At 34.3% G+C, this 25,558-nt stretch overlaps 1 protein-coding gene across 9 annotated transcripts in view; it reads left to right on the forward strand.

Annotated features, from left to right (window-relative positions):
• SNX14 (sorting nexin 14) overlaps positions 1-25,558 on the forward strand; it is a 95,786-nt gene that overhangs the window by 28,310 nt on the left and 41,918 nt on the right. For 6 of the 9 annotated variants that reach the window (XR_008422964.1, XR_008422965.1, XM_019442782.2 and 3 more), the window contains exons 7-17: positions 4,288-4,372; positions 10,969-11,125; positions 12,913-12,988; positions 13,984-14,028; positions 14,129-14,209; positions 14,309-14,423; positions 18,181-18,336; positions 18,643-18,767; positions 19,267-19,325; positions 21,340-21,366; positions 24,513-24,645. Coding sequence is in view for 7 of the 9 variants with exons in the window: in XM_019442782.2 (XP_019298327.1) it covers positions 4,288-4,372; positions 10,969-11,125; positions 12,913-12,988; positions 13,984-14,028; positions 14,129-14,209; positions 14,309-14,423; positions 18,181-18,336; positions 18,643-18,767; positions 19,267-19,325; positions 21,340-21,366; positions 24,513-24,645 (1,059 nt within the window). In the remaining 2 variants the exon portion in view is untranslated. The remainder of the gene's footprint in view (positions 1-4,287; positions 4,373-10,968; positions 11,126-12,912; positions 12,989-13,983; positions 14,029-14,128; positions 14,210-14,308; positions 14,424-18,180; positions 18,337-18,642; positions 18,768-19,266; positions 19,326-21,339; positions 21,367-24,512; positions 24,646-25,558) is intronic. The other 3 variants (XM_053904672.1, XM_019442786.2, XM_053904674.1) reach the window with 1 other exon arrangement.

Below are 25,558 nucleotides of genomic sequence, written 5' to 3' on the forward strand. Positions count from 1 at the left end.
GGCCAATGAACACTTGAGACTATGTTGTCTCACATCAAATAAATACAGTTTTTTGATGAGATGCTCTTCTGTTGCCTATCAGATTGGGAAAGAATGATAATGTCTAGTAATGGTCATTGTGGGGAAACAGGCAGAACAAGTACAAATCCAAATTGGTATAACTCATATACTGGAGGACAGTTTGGTAATCTTTACCAAAAGATTTAAAAATGTCTATACTTCCAAATAATTATATTTTTGATAATATATTTTAAATAAATAATCATGAGATGTATGTAAAAATGAATGCTTGAAGATTCATTGTAGTATATAATTTAAGAAAAGGAAAACTGAAAAGAAAATCTGATGTCTAATGATAAAATTATTGATTAAAATATAGAACATGCCAATTATAGAATCCTGTACAGCCATGAAAAATCGTTTTGTACAATAGTACTTATTTACATGAGAAATTATTTTCCTTATATAATCAAGTGGAAGAGGCTGGAAAATAATATATGTGGTATTTTTCCACATTGAAAACAAAGTTTACATATTAAAGCTTGTTAATATGTGTATTAAGTACATATATATCCTTATTGTTAACTCTTACCAACATGATGGGTTGATGCTGATTTTTGGTTCTTTCCATGCACTTCTTTTAGTTCATCTTTATTTTTCTTCATATTGAGCTTTTACCATTTTATAAGTAGAAAAAAGTTGATAAATATTAATCACATTGTCTACTTTTTAATTAAATTTTTTTAATGTTTATTTTTGAGAGAGAGAGAGAGAGAAAGAGAGAGAAAATGTGAGTGGGGGAGGGGCAGAGGAAGGGAGACACAGAATCCATAGCAGGATCCAGGCTCTGAGCTGTCAGCACAGAGCTTGATGTAGTACTCGATCTCATGGACCGCAAGATCATGACCTGAGCCGAAGTCAGACACTTAACTGACTGAGCCACCCAGACGCCCCTTAATCGTATTGTTGAAAAAATTCTAAGGCACATATATAGAGTTTAATTGGAATAAAAGATTTAGTAAGAAATATCAATTGGTTGATAGTAAGTCACTTAAATTACAACTTAGAGTAAGTCAAATAAAATCAATTGATCAAAAAGCTGATTCATTACAATAAATTTATAAGTATTAATTTAGAAGAATAGCTCTGCTGTGTTAGGCTTTGAGAAAGCCTAGTGATTTTATTTTATTTATTTATTTTTTTTTATTTAAAAAAAAAAAAATTTTTTTTTAACGTTTATTTATTTTTGAGACAGAGAGAGACAGAGCATGAACAGGGGAGGGTCAGAGAGAGGGAGACACAGAATCTGAAACAGGCTCCAGGCTCTGAGCGGTTAGCACAGAGCCCTACGAGGGGCTCGAACTCACGGACCGTGAGATCATGACCTGAGCCGAAGTCGGACGCTTAACCGACCGGGCCACCCAGGCGCCCCAAGCCCAGTGATTTTAAAATCATAGTACCTCATACTTGGATTGCTTTATGTGTATTTTTTGGTAACAGCTTTATTGAGGTCTACTTTGTATACCAGACAACTCACTCATTTAAATGTTCAGTGTTTTTTCAGATATTCCTGGAGTTATGCACCATCACAACAATTTTATACCGTTTCTATCACCCAAAAGAGACCTCATTCTTTAGCCATTAATCCTTGTTCTTTCATCCTCTTAGCTCTAGCCAACAACCAATCTACTTTCTGGCTCTATAGATTTGTTAATTCTGGATATTTCATATAAATGGAATCATGTAATATGTGGCCTGTTGTGACTGGTTACTTTCACTTGGCATAAAGTTTTCAAAGTTCATTCATGTTATAGTTGTAGCATGTATCAGGACTTCTTTATTAGGTCTGAATAATATTTCATTGTGTAGATATGCCACATTTTGTTTATCCATCCATCAGTTGATGGACATTTGGATTATTTCCACTTTTTGGCTATTTTGGATAATGCCATATAGCATTGTGTACAAGTGTTTTTAATGGTTTTGGGGATATATATTTTAATTTCTTTAGGGGGTAAACTTAGGAATATAATTGTTGGGTCAAACGAGTAACTCTCTGTTTAATTTTTTGAGGAACTACCAGACTCTTTTCCAAAGTGGTTATACCATTTTACATTCCCACCAGTAGTATATGAGGGTTCTGATTTCTCTACATCCTTGCCAGAACTAGTTATTATCTCATTTTTGGATTCTAACCATGCCTAATGGATATGAAGTAGTAACATTGTGGCTTTGATTTACATTTCCCTGATGACTTGTGGCATTGAGCGTCTTTTGATATGCTTATTGGCCATTTGTATATCTTTTTTTCAAAAATGTCTATCCAGATTCTTTGCCATTTTTTAACCGGGTTGTCTATTCATTATTGAGTTATACGAATTCATATATATGATTTGCAAATATTTTCTTTTGTTTTTTGGATTGTTAACGCTATCTATCCTTTTCATTTTTTTTTAAATGTTTATTTTTGAAGGGGGTGGGCAGAGAGAGAAAGGGAGAAAATCCCAAGCAGGCTCCACCCTCAGCACGGAGCCCGACATGGGGCTTGATTTCACCACCATGAGATCATGACCTGAGCCCGACATGAAAAGTCAGATGCTTAGTCAGTCAGATGCGACTGAGCCACCCAGGCACCCCATCCTTTCTTTTCATTTTATCTGCATCATTATCCGGGGAGATAAGTGGGTCATTATCATACCCATTATATAGAAACTAACTTTGATGAAGTGTCAGAGGTAGCTAATGGGTCAAGGATTATGCCTGGGTCAACTTATTCCTAGTACAGTGTTCTGTCCTTGATACCATTGCTTAAATAATGTAAACTGGCAGTTTGGGGGTAATGAAAACAAAGAATCATTTAAGGGTACACAATAGTGGTGTATTTTTTTTTAAATTAAAGTTTAGTGACGAACCCATTATTTTACCATTTTGATTGTGACCTCAAGTCTTTAAAAATGGAACTTACAAATGAAAATTTTCATGAGTATTCTTAGAAGATTTTATATAATATTTGAAAACATACATCCTGTTTGATAAATATTATAGCAATTTATAATCACTGAGGGCAAGAAATGAGGGAGAAATGAAGAGTCGTGTTATTTTGCGACAAGAAAAACTACTAACAAAAATATCCCTTCTTATTGAATATGTTTTATCTTATACAGCCAAAAGATATCTGTTAACTGCTCTGGGTTTTACTGGTAGATCACTAAAAATTGGGGGTTTATGATCCATTACAGTTATTAGATTTATTAGCCTGGGATTTTTACCCCCTTCCTTAATGTAGAATTTAAAAAGAAGAGTTAACACAAAACTTTACTATGATGCAATATTTTCATGCCTTTGATAAAGGGAAAAATATAATGTGTTGAGTATTGTGGTAGAGGATAAACCTGTTGAAGTCAATAAACATGTTTTTGGTGATTCATTTTATTTGCAATTCAGTCTTATTTTTTTATCTCTTTTCTGTGCGTGCATATAAGCCCGCAACTTTTCATCGCTAACCTGCAATAATCACAGTTTCCAGCCTTTAAGGTGAAAAATATCTGTGGGGAATGATGAAATTTAGTGTTATTCCAAAATAGAATGCTTCCATATAGCCTAAAACCAGGATTTATCTTGTAAGCTGCATGGAAAACTTCATTTTTAAGTAACCTTAATAAACAGAAATTTATGGTCTCAAAGGGATAATGTTACTTGAGATTTTTCTTTGTGTTTAAAAGAAACACATGAAAGAAATAAGAATAAAGATATATTTTGTGAAAAATATAGTTTATAGTGTATGCATGTTAATATACATTTTCTTTAAAAATTTTTTTTAATATTTATTTATTTTTGGGAGACAGACAGAGTGCAAGGAGGGGAGGGGCAGAGAGACAGGGAGACTCAGAATGTGAAGCAGGCTCCAGGCTCCAAGCTGTCAGCACAGAGCCTGACGCGGGGCTTGAACCCACAAAGCGTGAGATCATGACCTGGGCCGAAGTCAGACGCCTAACTGACTGAGCCACCCAGGCACCCTTAATACACATTTTCTTTACCATGGTAGAAAACTGTCTAAAGTTACAGTTAGTATGATCCAAGAAAATTATTTTTGAAAGATTTCTAAATAATATCTCTAACTTTTAAGATCATGTGTTCCAGCATCTTAAATATAATATTCCTGCCATTGTAACTCACTGGTAATTATTTTATTTTAATGTTATTTTATTTATTTTAATTGTTATTTTATTTTAATGTCATTTTATTTTTAATGTTAAAAAGTATTATTTTAATGTTAAATTTTTCCAGGTGGATATTCCATCTATTATAACCAAGAAACTGTTAAAAGCAGCAATGAAGCATATAGAAGTGATAGTTAAAGCCAGTCAGAAAGGTAATATAGTTTTCTACTACAAAGTTTGAGTGATTTTTATATACCAGCTTTCACCTTAAATACCTAAGTATGAATACTGATGCATTAACTGATATTCACAAATGCTGTGAAAGTATTCCTTTAAACTGAAATCTTTTTCAGTATTTTGTTTTATAATGTAAGTGATTGCAAAAACGCAGTAATCTGTGAAAATTAAAATACAGTTAACTTTTGGATACATTGTTGATGACTTTCATCTTTCTTTTGAATAATAGTCTTGCCTTCATTACTTCCTCTGAGGTACCTCACATAATCTCTTCCCCCTTTCTTTTTTTCTTAATGATTTCAACAGTTTTGACCTATTCCAGCCCATTGTATATATCACTACCATTTAATTTCATAGTACTACAATTATCATGTTCTCTCTCTACTAAAATTAGTGACTCTGCTATAGAGACTAAATTGTATACTTAAATACTTTCTTGTCTAGTCAGATATTTTAATCTACTTTTGTCTTTAACTGTGTATTATGCTTTGGTTAGGATCACCTATTTGCATTTTTTTGTGTATGTCCTGGCCTCTTTATACTGTCATGATTTGCACATAGTAAATGTTTTCTGATTAATGAGTGAAATCTTCATTTGGGACTTTTCTTGCTCTTAGATCAAACTGGAATTTTTCTTTAACAAAATCACTTCTGTGTTCTAGGGTTGATTCTTTCCAAAACTGATTTTCCTTGTGTTTGCATTTGGTATTCTTTGTCAGTGCTTTCCTAATGCTTTTGGTATTCTTTATCGATACTACATACTACTCCATGTAGGTAACCATGTGGAAGAGGTTTCATTGTCATATTTTCTGGTAATTACTATATATTATATTCCCCTTCTGGAAATTCCCAGTAAATACTAGCATACCAAAATTTCTGAGTAGTCCTACAGCAAAGAAATAGCTTTAACTACTTAGTTTTTAACTTACCACATCCCAAATTCATCTGAACACAGAACCAATTTTCTGTCTCTCATAATATCAGTTATATAATCAGTTTGTTTGGGGAAATTATGTTCTCAGCAGGGTTGAAGTAAAATTTAATCGAATCATTAGTTTGTTTTTTGCTGAGTAATTCCTCAGGTATGAGAAGCGTTTTAAATTCTATATTTGAATTTGTTTTCTGTGTTCATCTTATATCATAAGAACTAAAATAGTTTTACCTTCAACATGTTCAAAAAGTAGAAGAGTTTGAATATGTGTAATTTAATTGAATAAAAAAATTAACTTAAAAATCATCGTCCTGTCACTGGCAAAAACAAATTGATTGTCTTTAGCCATAAACTGTCAGGAAAAAGCATAGGAAAAGTGTTTTTTTTTACTAGTAAATTTCTTTATTATTTTTTTAAACATTTTATTTTTAAGTAATCTCTATACCCATTGTGGGGCTCGAACTCACAACCCAGAGATCAAAAGTCACATGATCCACCAACTGAGCCAGCCAGGTGCCCCAGTAAATTTTAGTTTTTAGAGCAGTTTAAAGTTTACAGAAAATTGAGCAGAAAGTATAGAGAGTGCCCATCTCTCTCTCTTTTCCTCTATTAACGTCTTGTATTGGTACATTTGTTACTATTGATATACCAATATTGATACATTATTATTAAAGTCCATAGTTTTCATTAGGGTTTACCCTTTGTGTTGTACATTCTGTAGGTTTTGACTAGTTTCACCTATCATCTCTCCCTCTTTCCTTCACGAACCTTTGGCAACCCTTGATCTTTTTACTGTCCATACAGTTTGCCTTTTCCAGAATGTGATATACTTGGAATCATAATGTGGCCTTTTCAGACTAGCTTCTTTTATTTAAAAATAATGTATTTATGGCTCCTCCATGTCTTTTCATGGCTTGATAGCTTATTTCTTTTTTTGTTTTTTTTAAAATTTTTTTTTAACATTTATTTATTTTTGAGAGACAGAGAGATACAGAATGTGAGTGGAGGAGGGGCAGAGAGGGAGACACAGAATCTGAAGTAAGCTCCAGGCTCTGAGCTGTCTGTCAGCACAGAGCCCAAAGTGGGGCTCAAACCCATGAACCATGAGATCATGACCTGAGCCAAAGTCGATGTTCAACCAACTGAGCCACCCAGGTTGCCCCTGAATAGCTCTTTTCTTTTTATTGCTCAGGTATATTCCAGTGTATGGATGTACCACAGTTTATTTATCCATTCACCTATTGAAGGATATCTTGCTTGCTTCCAAGTTTGGGCAGTTATGAATAAAGCTGCTGCAAACATTTGTTTGCAGGTTTTTATGTGAGAAAGGTATTTTTAATATAGTCTTTGTTCTATTTTTTCATTAAAAAATTTTTTTCATGTCTATTTATCTTAGAGAGAGAGGCAGAGTGTGAGTGGGTGAGGGGCAGAGAGAGAGAGAGGGAAACACGGAACTTAAAGCAGGCTCCAGGCTCTGAGCTGTCAGCGCAGAGCCCGACATGGGGCTCAAACCCACGAGTTGTAAGATCATGACCTGAGCTGAAGTCAGACGCCCAACCAACTGAGCTACCCAGGCACCCTTTTTTTTCTTTTTTCATTTAAAAAAAATTTTTTTTTTTTTTTTAATTATAGTCTTTGTTTTAAAGACAAACACTTTGAACCCAGGCTTTGAGTAAATGGATGCATCTTTTTTTTTTTAACTTTATTTTTTATTTTTTAAAATTTACATCCAAATTAGCATATAGTGAAGCAGTGATTTTAAGAGTAGATTCCTTAATGCCCCTTACCCATTTAGCCCATCCCCCCTCCCACCCCCTCCAGCAACCCTCAGTTTGTTCTCCATATATATGAGCCTCTTGTTTTGTCCCCCTCACTGCTTTTATATTATTTTTGTTTCCCTTCCCTTATGTTAATCTGTTTTGTCTCTTAAAGTCCTCATATGAGTGAAGTCATATGATTTTTTGTCTTTCTGTGACTAATTTTACTTAGCATAATACCCTCCAGTTCCATCCACGTAGTTGCAAATGGCAAGATTTCATTCTTTTTGATTGCCAAGTAATACTTCATTGTGTGTGTATATATATATATATATATATATATATCACATTTTCTTTATCCATTCATCCACCGATGGACATTTGAGCTCTTTCCATACTTTGGCTATTGTTGATAGTACTGCTATAAACATGGGGGTGCATGTGCCCCTTCGAAGCAGCACACCTGTATCCCTTTGATAAATGCCTAGTAGTGTAATTCCTGGGTCATAGGGTAGTTCTATTTTTAGTTTTTTGAGGAACCTCCATACTGTTTTCCAGAGTGGCTGCACCAGCTTGCATTCCCACCAGCAGTGCAGAAGAGATCCTCTTTCTCCGCATCCTCGCCAACGTCTGTTGTTGCCTGAGTTGTTAATGTTAGCCATTCTGACAGGTGTAAGGTGGTATCTCATTGTGGTTTTGATTTGTATTTCCCTGATGATGAGTGATGTTGAGCAATTTTTCATGTGTCAGTTGGCCATCTGGATGTCTTCTTTGGAGAAGTGTCTATTTATGTCTTTTGGCCATTTCTTCATTGGATTATTTGTTTTTTGGGTGTTGAGTTTGATAAGTTCTTTATAGATTTTGAATACTAACCCTTTATCTGATATGTCATTTGCAAATATCTTCTCCCATTCTGTCAGTTGCCTTTTAGTTTTGCTGATTGTTTCCTTCGCTGTGCAGAAGCTTTTTATTTTGATGAGGTCCCAGTAGTTCATTTTTGCTTTTGTTTCCCTTGCCTCCGGAGACGTGTTGAGTAAGAAGTTGCTGCGGGCAAGATCAAAGAGGTTTTTGCCTGCTTTGTCCTCTAGGATTTTGATGGCTTCCTGTCTTACATTGAGGTCTTTCATCCATTTTGAGTTTATTTTTGTGTCTGGTGTAAGAAAGTGGTCCAGGTTCATTCTTCTGCATGTCGCTGTCCAGTTTTCCCAGCACCACTTGCTGAAGAGACTGTCTTTATTCTATTGGATATTCTTTCCTGCTTTGTCAAAGATTAGTTCGCCATATGTTTGTGGGTCCATTTCTGGGTTCTCTATTCTATTCCATTGATCTGAGTGTCTGTTCTTGTGCCAGCATCTTTTTTTTTTTTTTAAATGTTTATTTATTTTGAGAGAGAGAGTGCAAGTGGGAGAGGGGCAGAGAAAGGGAGAGAGAGAATCCCAAGCAGGCTCCACACTGATATGGGGCTCGATCTCAAGAACTGTCAGATCATGACCTGAATCAGAATCAGGAGTCTGACACTTAACTGACTGAGCCACCCAGGTGCCCGTTTTATTTTTAGTTGAACTAATCAGTTTAATAAAATTCCCAAATTATTTTGTCTCTAAGAGAGTGATAATTTGAAATTTATTGTTGAGACTACAAGAGAGGGGTTGTTAATTTGCTACGATTAATGCAAAAAGTGGTTCCCAGTTATAAAATTGTCATAAAATGCTAGATTACATTCATTAATAATATTGTAGTTAATGAGATCCATAGAAGTAAAAGGTCAGAGCTTAGAAGGACTTTCATTTTATTCAAAAGTCCTGGTATTCTAAATATTATGACAGGGAATTAGATAGACTTGTAAAAAAGGTTTTCAGATTTTTGAATTTTCATTTCTTTAATGCGTGGATTTATTTTCTAAATTCTTTGGCCCCACAAATTGTGCATAATTCAGAAAGTAATTAAATGTTCATCTCTTCATCCATATTCCTTTTACTCTCAGTGTTTTCTCTATAATCTGTCTTTTGAGAATAGGGATTATATAGATGTTTTCTATGTAAGTACTTTTATGGCTCTTAGAAATACTGAATGTGTACACATTTAGAAACACTGGTTTAATTTAAATTCAGTAATAAACTGTGCAAAAGGACCTTACTCTCTAGTCTTTCGTCCTAAAGATATCCCTTTGTCATGAATTCTGGAGACCTTTCCTGCTTTGGTCTGAAAACTACTAACTGATTAGGCAGTAGATGTACTGATGATTAGTGGGGATTAGTCCATGCTCTGTTTTCCAGCATCTATATTTTGTTTACATTCCCAATTAAGATTTTCCTCCCTGTATTCTCTTAATGTTTTGCATGATTTATTTTCTCATTATCTTGAACTACATAAAACTTTCAAGTCTGACAGATGTTGAATAGATTTCAATCTAGTGATTCAATTTATATTTTATGTGTAAATGCTTAATCACATTGACTATTATAATTACTTACACATTTTGCATGATGACTTTTCAGTGTTAATAACTACTTAACTATTTACTGATGTGGGAACTGAGACTTACAGGGATTATATCATTTGTTCAAGATCATAGCAGTTTGTTAACGAAGTAAAGTTGTAATTTAGCATGGCTTAGTCTTATTTTAAATTCCGGCTCATGACAAATTTTTAAAAACCTGTGTCCCAAATTCTTGGAGAAAATGCTTAGCAAATAATTGGATAATTATGAAATAAAATGCATTTCTTGTAAAAACTACATCTGCCTTCGCCAGTCCTTTTGTACCTCAGGCGCAGATGGCCTTCATTTATCTTCTTAGTATTCACACTAGTAGTATGCATATATTGACTTTTTTGGGTAAATGTGCTTGCATTCTCTTTTAATAAAAATAGAAGAAAATAGTGAAAAATACATGCCATTGAATTAGATTAAGATTCCCTTCATAGAAGCCATGATTTTGAAACTAGGCACAGAATGCAAATAGGGGAAAACATGACTTGTTTTTCTTCTACTCTTTTGAGGTCTGTAAAAAACAGTGGCAATACTATTGCCTTTAAGTTAAAATATTTAGTATTTGACCTTTAAAGAAAACTTACTGTTAATATAAGTTTTATCATCACTTAATATTCATTAAGTAATGTATCTATTCATGGACTTATACAGTTCTGTACCTCTTGTGTCCTATATGCTGGGCAGAAGGTACAGAACTTAATCAAAAAAGCCAGTTTCTATACCATAAGTGCTTTAAAAGATTACCTGAATTATTTTGATGTTGAAAGCAGAGACAATAAAGAATTTTAACAGGGTTTTTGTTTTGTTTTGTTTTTGTATTTGCAAAGGATGAACAGATGTAACATTTGATAGCAACAGCTTTGTATGTGCTAGAAATTTTCTGTAGTTTTTCCACTTTTTAAAATAAATATTTGCTTTTGTTAATATAATTTGTGTTTTTTTTAAGTTTATTTTTAAAGAGAGAGAGAGGGAGAGAGAGAAACCTAAACAGGCTCTGCACTGTCAGCACAGAGACTGACGCAGGGGTCCATCTCTTCAATTGTGAGATCATAACCTAAGCTGAAATCAAGAGTCGGACGCTTAACCGACTGAGCTACCCAGGCACCCCTGTTTAATATAATGTGTAAAATAGTGATACGAGTTAAAATTCTTGCTTGCATTGGGAAAGGGCCTTTTTATCACATTTTTGCAAAATTGAAAAACTGGCAAGGAGGGAATTATTCTTTTTATATCCTATTTGTGAAAAATTTCCCAGTAAAATACATATTGGAAAGAAAGGAGGGTTATGAAAGGAATAACTGTGTTAAATGATTTTCTGTTTGTGAGTGGAAATGGGTGGAGTTAGTTAATGTTACTTAACTTCTTTCAATATTTATTTTTTAATCTCTGTAGTAGAAAATACAGAGTTTTTACAGCAAGCTGCTTTAGAAGAATATGGTCCAGAGCTTCATGTGGCTTTGAGGAGTCGAAGAGATGAATTACACTATTTAAGGAAACTCACTGAACTACTTTTTCCTTATATTTTGCCTCCTAAAGCAACAGACTGCAGGTATAAATAGACTGGAAAATGTCATAGCGGTATTTGCATACCATGCCATATGTGTATTGATATTCTTTTTTTTTTTTTTTTTTTAAGTTTATTTTGAGACAGAGAGCAGGGGAGGGGCAGAGAAGGAGGGAGAGAGAATCCCAAACAGACCCCACACTGGTAGCTTGGAGCCTGATGTGGGGCTCAAACTCATGAATCATGACATCATGTCCTGAGCTGAAATCAAGAGCCACCCAGGCGCCCCTGTATGTTGCTATTATTGATCATAATAGGAGTACACTAAAACTTGAGATTAGGCAATGATGTGAATAACTTTTCATTTTTAAAGAAGTACGGTTTGTCCGGTCTTAAAATGCCATTTTAGGTACTAAGTATTTGGATGTGTTGTGTTGCTTAGAAGGGTTTTTTTTTTTTTTTTTTTTTTGGAAATTCCCAAGGTAAATATAGATAAAATCAGTTTTTTTCATTTGAAATCATTATACTTTGTTCATTCTTGGTGTTCCATTTTAAAGACATACACATTGTGACTTAGTGACAGAAACACTTTGAACAAACTAAACTGATATGTTTGTATTTTAAAATATAAACCTGAGGGGCGCCTGGGTGGCGCAGTCGGTTAAGCGTCCGACTTCAGCCAGGTCACGATCTCGCGGTCCGTGAGTTCGAGCCCCGCGTCAGGCTCTGGGCTGATGGCTCGGAGCCTGGAGCCTGTTTCCGATTCTGTGTCTCCCTCTCTCTCTGCCCCTCCCCCGTTCATGCTCTGTCTCTCTCTGTCCCAAAAATAAAAAAAAATAAAAAAACGTTGAGAAAAAAAAATAAAATATAAACCTGAGAAGAATAATTAGAATTCATCTAGACTGTCCTTCCTTGTTCTGGCAGGAACATGTTTAGATTATTGCATAAAGTTACCTCATTACTCTTATCCTAATAATTCTTAGAAGAGAAATTATGGCTTATTTTTAGTGATGTACTTTTTTTAATTTTATTTTTTATTTTTTTTAGATTTTATTTTTAAGTAATCTCCATACCCAACATGAGACTCGAACTCATAACCCCTAGATCAAGAGTTGTATGCTCTACCAACTGAGTCATCCAGGTGCCCCTAGTGATGTACTTTAAATATTACTTTATTTATGACCTAAAATTTGTATTAACATTTTTTAAATTTTAAACATTTTAATGAAAATATTTTTATTTTAAAGAAATTAATATATAATGTTATTTATTTTTTTAAAAAGTTTATTGAGAGAGAGAGAGAGAGAGAACCAGCGGAGGAGGGGCAGAGAGAGAGGGGGACAGGATCCGAAGCAAGCAGGCTCCTTGTTGACAGCAGAGAGCCTAATGTGGGGCTCGAACCCACAAACTGCGAGATCATGACCTGAGCTGAAGTCGGATGGTTAACCGACTGAGCCTCCCAGGTTCCTCTATAATGTTAATTTAAATATTATAATTACAAAGTAATTATACTGTTAAAAACCTATTAGTTTTAAACATTAATTTCAAAATATATTAAATATTTTAAATACTCCGAGATGAGTATTTTCTAGTGCTCACCCAAATCCTTCCTGTTAAGGAAATGCTGTTTTCTCTTAAATAGTACTCTCTCCTGGTCAGTACAGGACTCCCAAGTGTGGTCTGTGAACCACTAGCATGTGCATTACTTGGGAACTTTTTAGAAATGCAGAATCTTGGGACATATCTATTGAATTAGTCTGCATTTTAACAAGATCCCCAGGTAAGAACTGATGTAAATCACTAAATATGTATAATACTGTTTATTTTTCCAGATCCCTGACCTTACTTTTAAGAGAGATCCTGTCTGGTTCAGTGTTCCTTCCATCTTTGGATTTCCTAGCTGATCCAGTAAGGCTTAAAAAATGGTTTTGAATTGTGGTAAAATATATACAAAATTTATCATCTTAAATGTTTTTATATGTATAGTTCAGTGGTATCAAATACATTCATTGTTGAGCAACCATCACTACCACTCATCTGTAGAATCTTTTCATCTTACAAAACTGAAACTCTGTACTCATTAAATAATAATTCTCTATTCTTCCTCCTAGCCCCTGGCAACCATCACTGCACTTCCTATCTCTATGAATTTGACTACTCTGGGTACCTCATATAAGTGGGTCCAGTCAGTATTTGTCTGTTTGTGACAGTCTTATTTCCCTTAGCGTGATGTCTCCAAGATTTATCCATGTTGTAGCATATATTGGAATTTCATTCCTTATTAAGGATGAATAATATTCCATTGTAGGTATATACCACATTTTTCTGTTTATTCATCCATTGATGGACACTTCAGTTCCTCTTACTTGAACTAGTAAGATTTTGAAGAAACAGGAATAATTTATTTTTACATGTATGGAGTATTTACATTATGCCAGGTGTTGTTTTAAAGTTTTTTTTATTTATTGTTTATTTTTGAGAGAGAGAGAGAGTGAGCACATGTGTAAGCAGGGGAGGGGCAGAGAAAGAGAGGGAGACAGAAGATCTGAAGTAGGCTTTACACTGACAGCGCAGAGCCTGGCATGGGGCTTGAATGCACAAACCGTGAAATCATGACCTGAGCTGAAGTCAGACATTTAACCGACTGAGCCACCCAGGCACCCATATAAACATTTTAAATGCCAAAGTCAGAATAACTTTTCTTTGCCCACTTTCCTAAAAGTGAGGCCCTGCATCACAGATTTTTTAAAGTCCCTCTATATTACATATGTGTAGATGCTTTGCCACTGTTCCATATTTTCTTCATTTTTCTAGAAACTTCCACGATATGAAAAAAGCTTTGAGAATTTTGGGAGAAGATGGTAATGGAATTATTTTGACCTATGTGTATTATTTTCCATTAGGATACTGTGAATCATTTGCTTATCATCTTCATAGATGACAGTCCAGTGAGTATTATATTAGAAACATTCAGATTGCATTTAATTTTTGATTTATATCCAGTCACATGGCACTTGTATTGAATTAATAAATTCTCTTTCTTCAAAGCCTGAAAAAGCAACTGAACTGCCTTCCCCTTTGGTTCCATTCTTGCAGAAATTCGCAGAACCTAGAAATAAAAAGCCATCTGTAAGTATTTTTACCAATAACATATATTACTTTTGATATAAACAATTTTATCATGTGTTTATATGGCCTTAACTTACCCTTCTCTCATATTGTATCAAGGTGCTGAAGTTAGAATTGAAGCAAATCAGAGAGCAGCAAGATCTCTTATTTCGTTTTATGAACTTTCTGAAACAAGAAGGAGCAGTGCATGTATTGCAGATATGTCTGACTGTGGGTGAGGCTTACCGTGCACTTTAGCAAAGTCATTTTTATACTTTTTAATATATTACATATTTTAAATATATTTGAGTATTTAGATCAGATTCGATGTTGTTGTAGTGTGTCATTGTACTAAATTTCTTTTTACTAGGTATTCTAAGATCACCTTTGAGTTGTCTCTGGTGTCCACTCCTTTCCACATTGTAACATAATCTATAACTGACCTCGATCAACTGACCTCCTCTTTATTTTTTAAAAAGTTTTTTACACTTACTTATTTTTGATAGAGACAGAGCACAAGTGGGGGAGGGGCAGAGAGAGAAGGAGACACAGAGTCCGAAGCAGGCTCCAGGCTCTGAGCTGTCAGCACAGAGCCCGACACAGGGCTCGAACTCACAAACCGCGAAATCGTGACCAGAGCCAGAGTTGGACGCCCAACCGACTTAGCCACCCAGGCACCCCAACTGACTTCCTTTTTAAATATAACTTAAAAAAAATTGAGGTGTAATTTACAGTGAAACTCATAGAACTTAAATGTACAGTTTGGTCAGTTTGGAGACATCTGTACATCTGTGTAACCTACTCCTTTATCAAGATACAGAATGTTTCCATCACTCCAGAAAGTTGGGGTCCTTCCCAGACGAGCTACCCCTGCTCCCACTCCTGCCAGAGCCAACACAGCTCTCATTCCTTTCCCCACAGATTACTTTTGCTTGTACCGTTTCCTGATAGAAGTGGAGTACATCGTGTGTACTCTTTTGTGCCTGGCTTCATTGATTTAAGATTATGCTTTTTAAGATTGATTCAGGTTGTTGTGTAGAGGAATAGTTTGCTCTTTTTTATTGCTAAGTAATACTCTTTTATATGAGTGTACCACAGCGTGGGCTTTTTTTTTTTTTTTTTAAATTCATTCTTGTGGATGGGTATCTGGACTGCTTTCACTTTTGAGCTATTATAAAGAAAATTGCTATGCATATTCTTGTCTAAAGATTTCTGTTGGGCATATGTTTAATAACTGGAAATAGAATTGCTGGGTCACAGGGTAGATATATATTTTGTTATATGAGAAATTACCAAATTGTTTTCCAAAGTGGTTGTACTATTTTTGAGTGGTTGTATCCTCCTTAGCAATATGTGAGAATTCTGGTTGCTTTACATCTTTACAAAAATTTGGTGGTATTTATTTATTTTTTTAATTTTAGCCATTTTAGTGGGTGTGTGGTGGTATCTTGTGCTTTTAACTTGCATTTCTCTAATGACTAGTGTTGAACACTTTATCATATGCTTATTGGTCATTCGAATATCTTGGTATGTGGAAGTGTTTAAGTCTTTTCCCTATTTTTTATTGAATTGTTTTTCTTGTCATTGAGTTATAGGAATTTTTTTTTTTAAGTTTATTTATTTGTTTTGAGAGGGATGGAGAGAGAAGCAGGGGAGGGGGAGAGAGAGAATCCCACGCAGGCTCTGTGCTGTCAGCATGGAGCCTGATGCAGAGCTTGATCCCACAAACTGAGATCATGACCTGAGCTGAAATTGAGAGTTGGACACTTACCTGACTGAGCTACCCATGTGCCCCAGAGTTCTTTATATATTCTAGATGCAACTCTTTTGTCAGAGATCAGACTATGACTTGTGTTTTCATTTTCTGAATAGTTTTGATGAGTAGAATTTTAAAATTTTGATGATAATTCAGTAGATCTATATTTACGGGTAGTGCTTTCAGAGACTTCCATAAGAAATGTTTGTTACCCAAAGTCAAGGTGATATTATCTCTAGATGCCTGTTTTTCTCTACATGCTTTATAGTTTTATATTTTACATGTAGGTTTGTGACCTTGAAATCTTTTTGTATTGGTATTAGATAGGAGTGGAGTTTGATTTTTTCCCTTCGTATGGTTATGGATATCCAGTTTTTCTGATACTCATGTTTTTAAGTTTATTTATTTATTTTGAGTGAGAGAGAGAGAGCGCACAAGCAGGGATGGGTCAGAAAAGAAGAGCGAGAATCCCAAGCAGGTTCTTTACTATATCAGCATGGAGCCTGATGTGGGGCTCAGTCTTGTGAACTGTGATATCCTGATCTGAGCTGAAATCAAAAGTTAGACACTTAACGAACTGAGCCACCCAGGCACCCTCTGATACTCATTTTCTGAAGAGTCATTTCTTTCCCATCTTGAATTGTTAAATTATTTAATCATATATGTGTGTTTCTGGATTCTCTTCTGTTCCATTGATCCGTATGTCTGTTTTTTTGGCCAGTACTACAGTGTTGATTATTTTGACTATATAGGATTTTTTTTTTAATGTTTATTTTTGAGAGAGAGAGACAGAGTGTGATCAGGGGAGGGGCAGAGATAGAGGGAGACCTCCACCTCTGTCTACCTCTGTCACTGCCCCTCCCCCACTCGCACTCTCTCTCAAAAGTAAACAAAACATTAAAAAAATTTAAAAAAAATTTTTAAATTGTTGCTAATATACAGAAAGAGAACAATTTTGCATATTGACTTTGTATCCTGTGTCATTGCTGCATTCATTTATTAGTTCTGGTAGCTTTTTCATATATTTCCTTAAGATTTTCTACATATGTAATTGTGTCAACTGCAATACAGTTTTACTTTTTCCTTTGTAGTGTTTATGCCTTATGTTTCTTTCTCTTGCCTATTACAATGGCTAGGCCCTTTACAATAATGTTGAATAGAAGTGGTGAAAGTTGATATCCTTGGTTTTGTTCCTGATCTTATGGGGAAATCACTTAGTGTTATACCATTAAGTATGGTATTACCCTGGGCTTTTTTGTAGATATCCTCTAGCTGGTTTTACGATTTCCTCTTTATTTTTGTTTCTCAGCAATTTGACTCTACTATGTAGTTTTCTTTTTATATGTTCTTCTTGGGTTGTACTGAGAGTCTTGGATATGTTGCCTTGGGATTCTCACTCTCCTTCTCTGCCCCATCCCTGCTTGTGTGTGCTCTCTCTCTCTCTCAAAATAAGTAAATAAACTTAAAAAAATGGGTATCAGAATGGGTTGGTGTCTTTCATCCTTTTTGAAAATTCTTGGCTGTTATCACTTCAGATATGCTGCCTCATTTTCTTTCTTCTTTCCTTTTGAGACTCCAATTATATGAATTTGCTATTATCCCAGGATCATATATGTGGTGTTCCCTTTTTTAAAACTCTTTTCTTTCCTCTCTGTTTCAGTTGGGTAATTAAGAATTAGGGAGTGAATTCCGTATTACTACCTCTTCTAATAAGAAAAGGCAGTTAATATTTTGTCTCTCCTACTGCTGTCATCTGTCATTAAAAAAAAATGATTCATTTGTTTACATACTCAGCTCCATCAGTAGTCTGTAGTCTCCATGATGGAAGGAAATATTATTTAAAAACATTGGAACTTTAAAAAGCCTTAAGTTTCACTGTTACTTAGTGAATTAGATTTCAAAATATTAATGACCATTGGTATAAGAAGTCAATCAAATATGTTCTTTAAATAAAAGTTTTAGAAATCTGTTTACTATTCTGAATTTTAGAAATTCGTATTGCTGTGCAAGTGTTTACATATTTTATGTTAATATAGAAAATATTTGGTTAAAAGTTTTTCTTTCATCTGGGTAGTTATTTTATTTCCAATTAAAATTATTTTAAAAGCTTAAAATGAATAGATTGTGATTTCTATTTTTAATATTGATTACAATTAGACTGGGAATAATATATTATGTTTTATATTGTGTTGTATTGAAAGAATTCATTTTTTCTTACTTTTTCCTAATTTGCTAGAGGAATTCAATGATAGAATTTTGCGACCAGAGTTGTCAAATGATGAAATGCTGTCTCTTCATGAAGAGTTGCAGAAGATTTATAAAACCTATTGTTTGGATGAAAGTATTGACAAAATTCGATTTGATCCCTTTATTGTAGAAGAGATTCAAAAAAGTAAGTCAAAGATGTTGATGAGAATATAGCCCTTTTACCACTTTTAATGTTTTCAGAGTTTTCTCCTGTATTCATCTAACAAGATAAAAGCTTTGATGAGAAATTTACTCACAATTCACATAGCTAATACTTGCCAGAACTTGTTCTGATTCCTCATCCTAGTGTGATTTCTGTACCTTATAAGTGGATTTTCTGCAAAACATAATTTTAGGACTGTTTGAATGTTCTTTCACTGTCATTTTAAACTAATATATAATGTATTTATGGTATTCATAAACAATCTCTACAATATAATTTTTTTAATAGTTGCTGAAGGCCCTTATATAGATGTTGTGAAACTTCAAACTATGAGATGCCTTTTTGAAGCATATGAACATGTACTGTCTCTCTTAGAGAATGTGTTTACACCTATGTTCTGCCACAGTGATGAGGTAAGTCAAAATATTAATCTTGTTTGAGAATTTTCCTTCAAAATTTAATAATGGCTTTGATATCAGTAGGTGAGTGATTCAAAAAGCAAAATAAAAATAAAACATTAACTAAAAAAGTGAGTACTATGTTTTACTACATAAATTAATGGAGATTAGAAGTTTATTGTAAAAATGATTCTCAATACCAAAACTGTATTTGTATATATATGATTAGGTAGATGACTATGGCCAAATAGATCCACCTGATATGGCATATGCCTCAGTGGCTGTGTAATGCTGTGGTGATGCAGAAACTCCATTCTTCTTTTACGTACATTACTATAGACATGTGGAAATTAAATGGCCTGAATATCTCTATTTGCAATATTTTAATCCTTACTCTATTTGTCTATGGTTGTTTTCATTTGATTTAAATTTTGTTTTCTTTAACCTGGAAAGTAGTAGGGTAAAGTAGCATTTTTAAAAATAAAATAGTTTAATAAATCATAATTTTTTGAAGTATTTCAGGCAACTTTTAAGAGGTGCAGAATCACCAACACGCAATTCAAAATTGAACAGGTGAGTATAGTAAGTCATCTGTGTGGTGTGGTTTTTGTACTTGTTGATGCTAATCATTCTTGTGATACTATCTTTGTCTTTATTAACAGTTTTTCTTTGTGTGGTTCCGTTGCTACATAAGTAGACATTTTATTAAGTAATTATATAATTGTACTACATATAGTAACCTGAAAATGCCTGAAGTTAATTTAGAAAAACTTAACAAGATACACACCATTGCCTTGCTAATATCATAATTAATACATATTAGTGCTTGATCACCTGCTTTATTAGATCCTGTGAACTACTTGCATAAAAGAAATCTATAGATAAGTCAATTTTAGGCAGGTTTTTTTTTTTTTCCTCAGAGAATATTTTATGTTAGAGTACTTATGGGTTACAAATGTGGAGGGTTTTTTCTTTCTTTCCCTTCTCACCTTCTGTGCAGTTAAATAACCCAAAGAAATAACAGAAGAGAGTGCTTTATCCATTTATAAACTGGATAATTAATACCTTGGTTTTTCCTTACATTGTTATATGTACAAAATTGATACAGGTATCAAATGTATAAATCCACAGAATAGATATTCACATTGTTCTCAAAACCTTCCAGTTTGAGCAAGAATCTAGTAAATACATAAATAAGTTGGAGATGTGGTACAAAGATAGAAGTAGATAGGTTAGAAACTAGAGTAGTTTTTTAGATAGTACAAGGAAAAATGTGAAGGCCTTAGCTATGGAGAAAATGTATTGCATTTTTTGATATAACTAAGGGATGTAGAAACAGATGGGAATTTCTTGATTGTTGAATTTATATATTACAATCATGAAACATTGATTTAACAAAATTCCATCATGTTATTTAAAATAACATACTTTACCCAATCCAAACACTTCTTTGATTTGAATACTTTTTTAAGACTTTTATCAAATTTTCCAGTATCATTTGAGAAACAGGTGGAATTTATTGCTGTTTATAGATATAGGATATTTGGAGTGCCACAGTAGGATATTAAACTTAATCGCCCTCCTCTACAGGACGATTTAAGGGGAAGTGGTTCTTTGATCTCACAAGCCTACCGAATAGTTAAGTCATAACTTCAGAGATGGAAAGCTTTCTTTGCCACTTTGAGATCATCTCGTTGTGTTCAACCTATTACATAATTTTGCTGTCTTTAAAATATAAAATAAACAGGAACAAAATATGGTTTCTTTTCATTCTGGGTACTGATTATGGTCTTTAAAAGTATGTTTTTCTTTATATTGACCTGATTTTAATATTAACTATGAGTCTTGTCAGTCCTCTGCTTCTGTGATACTTCCTCATTTATCTATATAGAGTAAGTAAAAGATTTACTTAACATTCTCTCATTGAAAATTTAGAGTAACATTGCTAATTTGCTAAGTGACTTAAAGAATCTAAAGTATTTATTCATGTATTTTATCTCTGAGTTCTATTTAATTGTATTTTAAAAATAAAATTTTAAGGCATTAATGTTAACCTATTGTTCTGTTTCTTCCACACTCAAAGAATAACTTAAAAAACTATATTTAGAGATCTTTTGTTAGCTTTGTTTCTTAGCCTAAAACCTACTTTTCAAAATACTCAAACTAAAGATGTGTGAAGGACACATAATTATATCTAATACAAACTTGGATTTCATGTTGGAAAACATTGAATTTGTCTTTTGTGCTAAGTTTTTGGTGGCTTAGTCTCTGCATACTTTCCACGATATCAAGCAAATGGTATGCCTAAATGAAGGCAAAAAATACAAAATTATTTCCTGACATACTTGTTTAAGAACTTTTTTTTAATGATCTAGAATTCATACTCCCAAAACCCCCCAAATGAGCCATTGTGCTTTTTCTTTCCTTTATTATGTTATAAAAATTCTTTCTCTTTGCAGAGATGAATGCTATCCACCTGTGTAACTTTTAAAGCTTTTAAATTTTGTGTTCTGAAGTGAAACTTGTTTAATATCTGGGCTTTCTCTCTCTCCTTTCCTTATATAATTTCATCTATCTGTTACTGCAGAGGTAGCCTAAGTTTGGATGATTTTCGGTAAGTCTTGAGACAGCATGTGATTTTTTTCTGTATAATTTGTCTGTTTAAGTTCGGATAGTATACCCAAAACAAAGTACAACACAAAGGAAAAAAGGAAACACTGCTATTACTACTGCCTTTATATCAGCTATTTGGGATATCCTTTTAAAATTAACCTCTGGGGCACCTGGGTGGCTCCGTCGGTTAAGTGTCTTGACTTCTGCTCAGGTCACTACCTCACGGTTCGTGGTGCTAGCCCTGCATTAGGCTCCGTGCTGGCAGTGTGGGGCCTGCTTGGGATTCTCTCTGTCCTCTCTCTACCCCTGGCTTGTGCACATGTGCTTCTCTCTCTCCTCTCTCTCTCTCTCTCTCTCTCTCTCAAAATAAATAAACTTAAAAAAATAATAAAATTAATCTCTAATTTGATTTTAGATATCTCTTTTTTGAAATAGCATGATATATGTCATAAAATGTCAGTTTAAAATAAAATGAAAAGTTAGTACCTAGCTGTTCAAGGCTATTGACTCATTTAAAAAAAAATTTTTGTTTAACGTTTATTTATTTTTGAGAGAGAAAGAGAGAGAGATAGACAGGCAGACACAGAGCACGAGGAGGAGAGAAAGAGACACAGAATCCAAAGCAGGCTCCAGGCCCTGAGCTGTCAGCACAGAGCCTGACATGGGGCTAGAACTCACAAATTGCGAGATCATGACCTGAGCCGAAGTTGGCTGCTTAACCGACTGAGCCACCCGGGTGCCTCAACTTAGTTTTTTGTTATTGGTTTTGTTAAATTACTTGTGTTGATTTATTAATTATTTGAGAGAGAGAGAGAGGGAGAGAGAACATGAGTGGAGGAGAGGGACAGAGGGAGAGAGAATCTTAGGCAGACTCCATGCTCAGCAAGGAACCTGATGGGGGGCTCGATCCCACAACTGGGATCAGGACCTGAGCTGAAATCAAGAGTCAGATGTTCAACTGACTGAGCCACCCAGGCACCCCCTAAATTACTTTTAGAATTACTTGTGTTTAAGGAACTTTATTTTTCAAAGCAAGAAGTATAATATTTCTGTATTTCTGGGGATAATTAGAAATGAGATACTTTAAAAAATATTTCAGATTTTAAAAGCCCAATTTTTTATAATCTGTCTAGGTTCTAGAAACTAGAATAATCTATCTGGATTCTAGAGGTTTTAGTAATACTTCGTTAACATTTTCATAATTGGTTTTGGAAACATTCTATCAGAGAATTGTGTTTACAGTCCTAGATTTTTTTCAAAAAACAACATATGCTTGTTTAAATAAAATAATCTTCTAGTTTACCCATTTTACTACTATTTATTATTAGAGTTTTTCCAGTTTTAAATTAGGTTTGATTTTTCTCCTTGGACGTGTATAAAATGCACATGTTACTAATGTACCAGATATATTTAAAACTTGATCAAATTATTTTTATTTTTGTAATTGTTGCATTATTTCAATAAATAAGTTTTGCTTGTAGGAATAGTAGCTATCCATTAAATTAAGCATTCAAAACAAACTTTTGAATTTTAAAATAGTAATTTTTATTTGGGTATCAGTTGTACGGGCAGCATTACATGGAGAGCATGAGTGAGTTTTAAATTGAATAAAAGTTCTGCTTTTATTTACTGAAACATGGGACAGTGGACTGTAATGGAGGAAATTTTTGCTGCTTTTTGGCTTATTTTTTGTTGTTGCTTTCCAACTATTTCTGCTTTTAGAAATTCACTTTTGAAAAAAAATTACAAAACCAACATTTAGTATATATGGCGGAGCAGGCTGCTTCCTTAGGCTACATTTGCTTTTGTCCTTATGTTTATTGCTAACCCTTCCCTTTGGCATGTTTTTTCCATCCCTTGGGCATGTTATCTTTTTGTTACTTTGAAGTCAGGTAAGATACACTTTGTACTTCATTCCTTATAGGAATATAAAGTTGATATTTGCTTAAAAATTTTTAGTCATAGAGGACAGAATTTTTTTGTTGTTAATTTCTAAAAATGGGGCACCCATGGGCACCTGGGTGGCTGTTGGTTAAGCGTCCGACTTGGGCTCAGGTCATGATCTTGAGGTCTGTGAGTTTGAGCCTGGCACTGAACTCTGTGCTGACAGCTCAATCTGGAGCCTTGCTTCTGATTCTGTGTCTCCCTCTCTGTCTGCCCCTCCCCTATTTGAGCTCTCTCTCTCTGTCTCTCTCTGTCTTTCTCTCTTCTCTCAAAAATGAACAAACATTGGGGTGCCTGGGTGACTCATTCGGTTAGGCGTCTTGACTTCGGCTCAGGTGATGATCTCACGGTTTGTGAGTTCGAGCACCGCGTCAAGGCTGCTGCGTCAAGCCTGCTTCAGATTCTGTGTCTCCTCACTCTGCCCCTCCCCTACTTGTGCTCTGTCTCTCTCTGTTTCTCAAAAATAAATAAATGCAATAGAAAAATTAAAAATGAACAAACATTAAAAAAATTCAAAAAATAAAAATGAAGGACTGAGAAGGTCATAGTTTTATATATTTTTCTGTTATATACTATGTTATTTTAGTGGTACAGTTCTAAACGGATACATTGTTTTGAATGTTGGTCTCAACACATTAGTTCAAAATATGTATGGCAATAAGAACTACATACCACTAGGGGGCTCTAATCTTCATTCTAGTTCAGTTAATGTTTTAAAGTTAAATAGGTAAATTCCACATTTTTATTTTTTTTATTATTTTTTTAAAGTTTATTTATTGTTATTTTGAGAGAAGACAGCATGAGTTGGGAAGGGGCAGAGAGAGAGGGAGAGAGAGAACTCCAAGCAGGCTCTGGCTGCCAGTGCAGAGCCTGATGTGCAGCTTGAATTCACGAAATCATGAGATCATAACCTGAGCTGAAACCAAGAGTCAGATGCTTAACTGACTAAGCCACCCAGGCGCCCAATTCCAAATGTTTATTGATAAATATTGTCCCATTTATTCATACCCCCAAATTTAGACTTTAAATGTCACTTTTGGCTTCTGAGATCCTGGGACTTGATCTAGATGACTAAGAACTCCAAAAAGTTATGTTAGCTGTACCTTCAGTTTACTCTTTTCACACATATTTTAATTATTGTTAATAAACTAGAATGTCGTGATAATTTGCTGTGTACTTGATACGTTTTTGTTTAATATTTAGGAGCACACAGAAGAGAGGAGAATCATTTGGAATCAGCAGAATAGGTAGCAAAATTAAAGGAGTATTCAAAAGTACCACAATGGAGGGAGCTATGTTGCCTAATTATGGGTTAGCCGAAGGTGAAGATGACTTTGTAAGTAAAAATTTTTCAGTTTGATGTATGTATAACTTCAGACCTACAATGGCATAAAAAATGATATGCTTACTTTCTATTTTCCCTCTCCTTTATTTTACTTATTTCAGACTTCAATGCCTTATTTTTTTCATTAGTTATTATAGTTTTATGATGCTAATCTAATTGGTAAAGTTCCTGAGCACTAAGTTAACTTCTTGTTAAGGCCAGAATGGTTTCTGTTGAGCTGTGATAGTTATAAAAGTCAAACAATTTACCATCCTTTGGTTAGGCTTTTACTTTGTTTCCTCACCTTATCTCTTTCCAGCCATATGGTCCAGGCAAACAGAACTGTTGATAAATGTCCTACCCGCAACGTGGGGCTCTAACCATGACCCCTTGCTACTCAAACTGTGATTGGTACGTCAGCAGCGTCAGCATTACCTGGGAGCTTATTAAAATGTAGAATGTCTGCTTCCATCCTAGACCTACTAAATCAGTTCGCATTTTAACAAGATTCCCAGTTGATTTATATGCACATTAACCCACCATACTATTTTATTTTTGTGATCTTTGCACATGCTGCCCTTAAAATGCCCTACCTTTATATGTACCTAGAAAGTTCATACTTAACTTTCAGAATCCAGCCTCTCCCATAAACCTTTATCTGGGTCCCCCAGTGGAATTGAACATTCTCTCCTTTGTGCCCCTTGTTAGATCTTATGTTAAAACATGTACCATATAGTGTATTTGAAATGATATGTTTATGATTGTTTTCCATACCAATTAGTTCTATAAAGACAGATACTGTCTCATTTGTGCTTTTTATTTGTTTAATATATCTTTATTAAATAGAGTCCCTGTATCCTTATTTTGCCCATTAATGACTCTGAGCACTGGAGATAAAATGATTAAGACAGAGACTTTCCCCTTA

This window comes from Panthera pardus, unplaced genomic scaffold, assembly GCF_024362965.1.
Source record: "Panthera pardus isolate Hobbes unplaced genomic scaffold, ASM2436296v1 HiC_scaffold_17, whole genome shotgun sequence".
In the NCBI taxonomy this organism is placed as follows: domain Eukaryota; kingdom Metazoa; phylum Chordata; class Mammalia; order Carnivora; family Felidae; genus Panthera; species Panthera pardus.